This window comes from Mastomys coucha, unplaced genomic scaffold (assembly GCF_008632895.1).
Source record: "Mastomys coucha isolate ucsf_1 unplaced genomic scaffold, UCSF_Mcou_1 pScaffold22, whole genome shotgun sequence".
NCBI lineage: Eukaryota > Metazoa > Chordata > Mammalia > Rodentia > Muridae > Mastomys > Mastomys coucha.
The window spans coordinates 211,096,226-211,105,523 of NW_022196905.1; the positions used below are offsets into that span (position 1 = coordinate 211,096,226).

General features: G+C 48.3%; 1 protein-coding gene across 1 annotated transcript; it reads left to right on the forward strand.

Moving 5' to 3' along the window:
• Positions 1 to 4,808: 4,808 nt before the first annotated feature.
• On the forward strand, positions 4,809 to 8,482 carry Fam32a (family with sequence similarity 32 member A). Its single transcript, XM_031340279.1, has 4 exons — positions 4,809 to 4,976; positions 5,057 to 5,198; positions 7,249 to 7,302; positions 7,506 to 8,482. The coding sequence occupies exons 1-4, from the start codon at positions 4,903 to 4,905 to the stop codon at positions 7,572 to 7,574; spliced, it is 339 nt and encodes a 112-aa protein (XP_031196139.1). The 5' UTR covers positions 4,809 to 4,902; the 3' UTR covers positions 7,575 to 8,482.
• The last annotated feature ends 816 nt before the right edge of the window (positions 8,483 to 9,298 follow it).

A 9,298-nucleotide genomic window follows, 5' to 3' on the forward strand; every position in this document is an offset into this window, starting at 1 on the left:
CAACTCTTAGTAGCTGCTTCTCTCTTTACACCATGTGGCTCTCCAGGATGGAACCCAGGTCATCAGGCTTAGTGGCAAGAGCCTTTGCTTACTTAGCCATCCGGCCCCTCAGAGACCTCTTTGTTAATGTGAGGTGCCCAGATGCTGGCTGCTCTCAAGCAGCGTCCACAAGTTTATCTCCTGCTCCCCGGGTCCCACTGCCTGGCATCAGACAGTGGCCTGCTGCCCCCTGCAGGAATAACTTGGAAAGGCAGGTGCCGCTGCCTCCCCTCCTGTAGATGGATTCAGTTTCCCACCACGCAAAGCCACCTTGGTAAGGAAGATGAACAAGGTGGCACATACTTGTCAGTGCAGTAATTGGGAGATGAAGGCTTGCAGGTTCGTAACAAGCCTGGGATGCAGAGTAACAATTTTGTAACATCAAGAAGCAAGAAAGGGAGTTGGGGCATAGTGGCACATGTCTTTAATCCCAGAACTCAGGAGGCAGGGGCTGGTGGCTTTCTTTGAGTTTGAGGCCAGCCTCTTGTTCGTGGAGCATTCCAGGACAGCCAGGGATATATAAAAACTTGGTGGGTTTTGTTTGTTTGGTTTGTTTGGTTTGTTGGTTTGGCTTGGCTTGGTATTAGCCATTGGTGCTTGCCTGCATTTTGTCTGTGTGAGGGCTTCAGATCTTGGAGTTATAGACAGGTGTGAGCTGCCATGTGGGTGCTGAAAATTGAACCTCAATCCTCTGGAAGAACAGTCAGTGCACTTAACCGCTGAGCCATCTCTCCAGCCCCATTCCACAGTGTTTTAGTCAGTTTCCTGCACTGTAACAAAATACCCTATATGGAATACTTATGAACACACACACACACACACACACACACACACACACAGACTAACTTTGAATCCATGATCCTCCTGCCTCTACCTCCCCATTTTATGTGGTATGCTCTACTAACCAAGCCCCAGGCCCACCCCTTCCTCCTTTCTTTGGTTTTGGCTTTTGAGACAGGGCATTTGCAGCCCAGGCTGTCCTGGAACTTTCAACAATTCTCTTGTCTCAGCTGTCTTCGTGCTAGGATTAAAACCACACACTACAAACTACCCTGTCCCTTCCCCCCAAGATTGTTGACTTTTCTTCCAACCCTACTTCTGAAACCTGCTCTACACATACACTTGAAATGACACAACTGCTCTAACACAACACCTTTGTCAGTGTCCCACACAGCCCACCTCCTCATCTGTGGTTTCTGCCTTCACTTGCTGGAAACCTGTGAAACGATAGGCCTTTCTGAGCCTGATCTCACAGCTTTGACTAAATCAATGGGAAGGTGTACACACACACACACACACACACACACACACACACACACACACACACACACGCCGGAGCAGGAGCAGGAGCAGGCATGTTCAGAGGCCAGGAGAGGGTGTTGGATTCCCTGGTGTTACAAGTAGCTGTGAGCCATCATGTGGGTATTGGGAACAGAGCTGACTGCCGAACTATCTCTTCCACCCCAACATGTGGAATTGAAAGAAAAGAAAAGAAGAAAAAGGAAAAGAAAAGAAAAAAAAGGTGAGGAAGGGGAAGGTTGAACTCATTTAAGCAGAGGTAGAAGAGTGGTTTACAGGGGCATGGGGAGAGGCTAAATGTCGCACCACTGCAGATAGGATCAATAAGTTCAAGGGATCAGTGGCACAACACGTGACTAAAATTGATGACATTAGGTAGTTAGTTTTTGTTTTGTTTTGTTTTGTTTTGTTTGTTTTGAGACAGTTTCACTATATAACCCCAGGCTAGCAAAGAACTTGCTATGTAGAGCAGGCTGGCCTCAGATTTACAGAGATATCTTTATGCCTCTACATCTAAGTGCCAGGATTAAAGGTGCACACTGACAGAGGTTTTGTATTTTTGAAACAGGGTCACTCTGTACTCTTCTATGGCCTGGAACTTGCTGTGTAGACTAGGCTGGGCCACTTGCCTTGATTCTCCTGCATCCTTGTGCTCATCTGAGTACTAGGATTGTGGGCCTGAAACATCACACCTGGCTAGTTCTGAAATTTTTATTTTATGTTACTGGATTTATGTTCCTTTTTAAAATGTGCTGTGTTTTTCCTGTGTGTATGTATACCCCTTGTGTACCTATGGATGGTTGTGAACCGCCATGTGGGTGCTGGGAACTAAAACCTGGTCCTCAGCTCTTAACTGCTGAGCCACCCCTCTCCAGCCCCAGTTTTAAAAAAAAATTAGGAGATTTTAAGGGTTTTTAGTGGGCACATGCACTCGCGCGCGCGCATGCGCGCGCGCGCGCACACCCCCCCCCCCCCCCCCCCCCCCCCCCACACACACACTACAGGGGTAGAAAGATCACTCAGGCAGGACCTGGATTTGATTCCTAGAACCAACATGGCACCTCACAAGAATTTGTAACTCCAGTTCCAGGGCATCCAACACTCTCATCTGGCCTCCCTGGATATCAGGCATACACATGGTACACTTACATACATACATGCAAGCAAAACACTCATACACAACATACATGTTTTATGTATAAAACCATAGAACACACAGACATTCTTAAAGCCAAAAAGAAAGCCTTTATTGTTGACCAGAGGCTGCAAGGTGAACTTCCCATGTTCAGCCCCAAGGCTCTCACAGTTCTTTGTATTTTATGCACAAAAATCACGTCCTGGTTGAGATAATTTAGTTAGCAAGAATAGCAAGAAGCAAACCCACAGAAGTGAAAAGGCAAGGTTAGTACATTTAGGGACTTTCCTGGATCCTGGAACTATGGACTAGATATTTGATGGATTAGGTCTTTGTTCCCATTTTAGCAGGTGTCGGTCCCTCTGTGCTGGGTTTTAAGGTCAGAATGGTGCTTTCAGCATGGCTCTGGAGGCCTGTTAAAATTATATTGTATTAGTCAGGGAAGCTAGAGTGGCTCCCAGGCCATGGTCCAGCTAGTCCAACAATTCGATAGTTGTTTACTCCACAATGCTAAATGTCTTGGCTGGTCTTCAGTATATGCTAGAATCCCAAAGAAGCAAGCTCTAATGTCAGTGAAAGTATGGATGCACTATCAAAAGCTAGGGAAAGTAGGCACAGAGAGTAAACTCTCTTCTTCCACGTCCTTTTTATCAGCTGCCAGCAAAAGGTGTGGCCCAATTTAAAAGTGGATTTCTCATCTCAAATGATCTGGATTAAAATTGGATCTTCCCACTGTAAATTATTTACTTAGGAAAAAAAAAATCCCTCCCATGTGTGCCCAGCACTTGAGTTTTATTTAATTAAAGATGTAGTCAAGTTGTAAACCAAGAATAGCCATCAGATATAGAATAATATGTGGGCATGGTGTAGTGGCTCAGGCTTAACATCCAGCACTAAGGGAATCTGAAGCAGGAGAATTACAAGCTTCAGGTCAGCCTAGGCTAAGTAAGGAGAGCCTGTAACAATGCACTGTGGGGGCCTGGTTGCCTGGACACACAGTGGAAGAAGCAAACCAGCTCCCACAGTTGTGCTCTGACCTCTATTTGCTCTACACAGCACACAAATAAATTAATGTAACCCTCCCACTCTTCAAAATTGCTATAGAAAAACAAATATTCCCAGCACATCTGTGATCCCAGTAGTTGGGAAGTAAGGTTGTTGGGCGTGATGGCGCACATCTTTAAACTCAGCCCTTGGGAGGCAGAGACAGGTGGATATCCCTGAATTCACGACAGTATGGCCTACATAAGGAGTTCAAGGACAGCCAAGGCTACACACGGAGACCCTGTCTCAAATCAAACAAAAAGGCAGCCTCATCATCTGCTGCATAGCTAGTCTGTTCTCTGTAACACCAACAAGACAAGGTAGGGCAGTGGCACACACCTGCAGTCCCAGTTTTCTGCATGCTGAGGCAGAACTGCAGCAAGCTGGAGGCCAGAGCAGTCTCTACACAGCAAATTCCAGGTTAATCAGACTCATTTAGCATGACACTTCTGCCCTTAAATCCACAGAAAAATAACTGTGACCACTGAGATGACTCAGCAGGTAAAGGCTCTTCGACTGCAAATATGACCACATCCGTCTGATTCCCAGAAACCCAAAACATGAGAGACCTGCGTCCTGCAAGGTGTCCTCTGTCCTCCACATGTGTGCTCTGGCATGTGTGTTCACACACTCACATACATGCGTATACAGGTAAATAACTTTTAATGTAATTTTAAAGATGTACTCTTTTTGTTTGTTTGTTTGTTTGTTTTCTTTGTTTTGTTTTCCCGAGACAGGGTTTCTCTGTGTAGCCCTGGCTGTCCTGGAACTCACTCTGTAGACCAGGCTGGCCTCGAACTCAGAAATCTGCCGGCCTCTGCCTTCCAAGTGCTGGGATTAAAGGCGTGCGCCACCACCGCCTGACAATGTACTCTTTCTTATTACTTATTTATTTCGAGACAAGGTCTTTAGTCCTGGCTGTCCTGAAGTCACTATGTAAAACACGCTGGCTTCGAATCCGGAGATCTTCCTGCCTCTGTCTCTGGAGCGCTGGGTAAATATAATTTTCTAAATTAGAAAAAAGTAATTAAGTAAATAATTCCACAAAGCAAAAGTGGACGCCCACAAAGGCAGAAATGGACGCCCAAATACGAAGCGTGACTTTAGGCGGCCTATGTTGCTGGAGAGTTGCCACGGCGCCTGACACCGGAAGTGTGCCCTTTCTCAGAACCCGGAAGCCGCGTGCGTCTCAGCTGACCAATCAGAAGGAAGTGAACCCGGAAGTCGCGTGCGTCTCAGCTGACCAATCAGAAAGAAGTGAACCCGGAAGCCGCGTGCTTCTCAGCTGACCAATCAGAAGGAAGCGAGGAGAGCTTCGGCCGGAAGTGCTGTTTGCAAACAGGAAACAGTGTGGCGGAGTTCCCGGGGTACGGCTCGCGAGCGCTATGGAGGCCTACGAGCAGGTCCAGAAGGGGCCTCTGAAGCTGAAAGGCGTGGCGGAGCTCGGCGTGACGAAGCGGTGAGGCTCGGGAGCCCGGGGTCTGTCCCTGAGGGCCGACCCCCGGCTCCGGCCTCTCTTACCGGCTCCCTCTCCCTCAGGAAGAAGAAGAAGAAAGACAAAGACAAGGCCAAGATGCTGGAGGCCATGGGGACGAGCAAGAAGAGCGAAGAGGAGAAGAGGCGCTGCCTGGACAAGCGCACGCCGGCGCAGGCAGCATTCGAAAAGATGCAGGAGAAGCGGGTGAGGCGGGGCCCCCGCAGGCCGGCTCCAACTGCCCCTGTAGCCCAGGCCTTCCCCCAACTCTTGGTAGCCTGGATTGGTAGCCCTGCCTAAAGTAGTCTTCCTGTGTGATGGGATGACAGACGGGTGTCATCAGCTGGTAATACTGGCCAAGTTCATTGTTCTTAAGTCACCACTAAGTCTGTTTCCATGACAACTCGCTCTCGTAGCTTCACGTGTATTTTGTCATGTGAGGGTGGTGTGTGTGTGTGTGTGTGTGTGTTTTGGATGGAGCCCAGGCTCTTCTGGAACTCTCTATTTAGGCTGCAGTTGGCCCTGAACTCCTGCTTCAGCTTTCTAGTTCCTGGAATGGCTGGCATGGCCCACAAGGCCATACTAGTTATTTTGTTTTGTTTGTTTGTTTGTTTATTTAGTTTGCTTCCAGACAGGTTTCTTTGTTTAGCCTTGGTTGTCCTGGCACTCTCTCTGTAGACTTGAACTTCTAGGGTGCAGTGTTATAATGTGATAACCCTATGCTGATCAAACCCAGGCAGACACCGTCTCCATCTAAGAAAAGGACGTCCGTTATGTATTGGAACTCCCACAGGGTTTCTGGGATGTGTGGTAATCTGCAGGTTCTGGTCACCTTGCTGTCTCCCAACCAGTAGTGTTCTCTGGTCTGGTCTAGCCTGTACTTCAGTGGAGTCATCTATCTTCCTTCCTTTCTTTCTTTCTCTCTTTTTTTCTTTCTCTCTCTCTCTCTTTCTTTCTTTCTTCCTTTCTTTCTCTCTTTTTTTCTTTCTCTCTTTCTTTCTTCCTTCCTTCCTTCCTTCCTTCCTTCCTTCCTTCCTTCCTTCCTTTATCTGCCTCTGCAATTGAATAACGACACAGGCTGTCTGGCTATGGTCTTGTGGTCCTCCTGGGCACCCTAATTTACAACTTGACACAAGCTAGAATCCCCTAGGATCTGCCACCCCTTCCTGCTGTCGTTGGCAGCTCTGGTCCCTGAGTGGAAGACTTTATTACGTATGCAGTGTTATGCCTGCATGTATGCCTGCAAGCCAGAAGAGGGTTCCAGGTCTCATTATAGATGGTTGTGAGCCACCACGTGGGCTGGGAATTGAACTCAGGACCTCTGGAAGAGCAGTAAGTGCTCTTAATCTCTGAGCCATCCCTCCAGCCCTGGGTGGGTGACTTTGGAACTTTTATTTCTGTGTGTGAGTGTGTTGTGTTGCCAGAGGGGAGCCGAGGGCAGTGCAGCTTGCACTGTTGGAGCGCATCCTCAGGCATTGTGCCTCCTAGGGATCCGTTGGGGTGCTATGAGACTTGTGGTGGGGTATGTGAGTGAGACAGACTGGGTAGAGGTGGGGGTACCTGGTTCACTGGTGTGGCCTGTCCTCTACACGGCTTCAACGGACACCTGGACACACCCACTGAGCACTGTGACATTCCCATAGGGTGCAGTAGGTGTGGAAGGGTGTCGTTACAGAAAATCGTGAGCCACCATTTGGTGGTGGCTCTGAACTGAGCTGGAGATCTTTAGCCCCCAGGGTTTAGGTTTTGAACTGTGTAAGAGCAGAGGAAAACTGAGCATGAGGCACGCTCACTTCCATGTATCTCTGCTCTTGACTGAGTTGTGGCCCTTAAGTCTCTGCCTTCACTTTCCCTCTATGGACTGTAATGTGAACTAGAAAGCCAGATAACCCTTTTCCCCCAAGCTGCTTTTCTGCCTGGGTATCTTGTCATAGCAACAGAAATGAAAGCTGGAACTCTGAGCATTCATTTGGGTTCTGTCCCCTCAGCCCTGCCTCCCTGGAGTCTCTTACTCCAGTGCGCAGTCTGCTTGTGTGGGATGTGTTTTCCTTCCAGGCCTTCACTGCAGCTCCAGGCAGCTCAAAGCCAATTCCCAGCTTTTGGCAGGATCTGCCCATGAGGAATACTGGGGTTGTAGGGAGACTAAGCAGGGTCCCTCCCAAATAGGGCAGCTGCTGTGACTCCCTACCCAATCTGTGCAGATCTAGCCTGGGCTGTGTCAGTCTTGGGGACTCACTCTGGTCTCTTCTCTCTCCAGCAAATGGAAAGAATCCTGAAGAAGGCGTCAAAAACCCACAAACAGAGAGTGGAGGTGAGCCCTGCACCTGTGTGTGGGGGGGGTGGGGGGGGGAGGTAACCATAGCCCAGAGAGTGCAGCTTGGACTGTTGGAGCCCACCCTCGGGCATGCCTTGTCTTAGGTGCTGTGAGACCTGTGGTGGAGTATTTGAGGTGGTCTGGGTGCAGGCGGGGATTCTGCCCATCTAGTTCACACTGTTGTGGTCTGTTTTCCACAGGACTTCAACCGACACCTGGACACACTCACGGAGCACTATGACATTCCTAAAGTCAGCTGGACCAAGTAACCTGCCCTGGTGCCAAAGGCAGCAGGCCTGGCAGAGTGTTGCTTCCCCCTGTGGTTCCTGGTATCTTTTCCACTGGCTGGGGCATCTGCTGAGACCAGGCTTCCTGAGACTCGATTAAAGGCAGGCTGTCCTCTCACTGGTTTTGGTTTTCGGTAGTTCCCTTTCCTGTTTGGACAGCAACACTGTCGATTGACATGCTGAGGTCATTTCTGGGTGAAGGTCACAGAAGGATGGTCGTCTTCCCAGCCCCCATTGCAGCATCTATCTTCGCTTATACCACAGTGCTAGGACAGGAAGCTCCTGCCTGTGGACCACTGTGGGAACAGAAGTTACCACAGTGCTGCTCTATTTTGGGCCACCTGGACATCAGATTGCATCTGCAACACCACTTGAAGCAAGGGCGGGACACAGGACACAGGTCTCCAGCACATAGCCTGTCCCACAGTCCACCCAGTGGACAGCCATGGCAGATGTTGCTAATTTCAGTTTTCAATGATAGCACCTGGGTTTCTAAGCATGTGGCATGTGGCATAAGCCTGGTTGGCATTCCTAGTCTAAGGACACCAAATGCCAGATGTGGCCAGGGCACAGTGCCTGCAGACAAGGTATCGTGGTGCAGATGCTGCAGAGCTGTGGTGTCTGAGGTCTAGGTGGACCACCTGAAGAGTTTCTGCATACACTGTTGAGAGATGCAGCTTCTTTTGCCATGGATACTGAAAGAATGACAAATGGGTGGAGCTGACATGTTTGGAATAAAGTGAATACCAGTCATGGAGTGTGAATGTTGTCTGTACTGGCTGTTCACAGTAGGGACACCTTTCCATTCTACCTGTCCCCCTGAAGAATGAAGAACACACAGTGAAAAACCAGTTCGGTGTGGGAAAAATTAAATGCCTTTGTATTCTGAAGGTATATATGTATGTGTGTATATATACAATATTTATACACATACGTGTGTGTGTGTTTTATAATGTGAATTGGATGCGTGTACGTATACATGTGCACATGTATAGAGGACAACTTGGAGGATTGACTCCTTCTACCATGTGGATCCTGGGGAACGGATCCAACTCAGGTTGAGACTTGGCTACAAGTGATTTTACCCACTGAACTATGTCACAGTCCAGATGACACGTTTATTCCACCTGTCTTCACACCTGAGGGAGATGGTGTGCATACCTTGTCTCAAGTGTTTAGGCCCATTGTGGATTTGGGGATTTTTCCAGATTTGGGGAATGGGGAATACAATGATTTTTATAATATGTAATGAGATGTTGCAGTGACTGTCACAGGTTTGCATATATTTGATTTGTTTGATTTGCTCCTGTGCACATAGCCTAAAGTCATTTTATATTTTTTCTGAGCATAGTATACAAAATACACAATCTTTTGAAGAACTTTATGCATGAAACAAATGTATTTATTTGTTTGGGTTTTTTTGTTTGACTTGGAATTGGGGTTGGGGAAGGGGTGAGACAGGGTCTCACCATGCAACCCTGGCTGTACTGAAACACTGTGTAGACCAAGCTATTAGATCCTCTTGCTTCTGCCTCTGGAGTGCTAGGATTGAAGGCATGTACCACCATGCCATTTTTTTGCTTCTTTTACCTAGGTTCTGTAACCTAGAGGGCCAATCCACAGCCCTACCTGGAGGTTGGCAAGATGGCCTGGCAGGCGCATGCCTGAAAACCTAAGTTCAAGTCCCAGGATTCACATGGTGGAAG

Coding starts and splice junctions, on each gene's coding strand:
- Fam32a (XM_031340279.1), top strand. CDS start 4,903: ATGGAGGCCTACGAGCAGGTCCAGAAGGGGCCTCTGAAGCTGAAAGGC. Junction 5,199..7,248: donor AAAAGATGCAGGAGAAGCGG/GTGAGGCGGGGC, acceptor TTCTCTCTCCAG/CAAATGGAAAGAATCCTGAA. Junction 7,303..7,505: donor CCCACAAACAGAGAGTGGAG/GTGAGCCCTGCA, acceptor TGTTTTCCACAG/GACTTCAACCGACACCTGGA.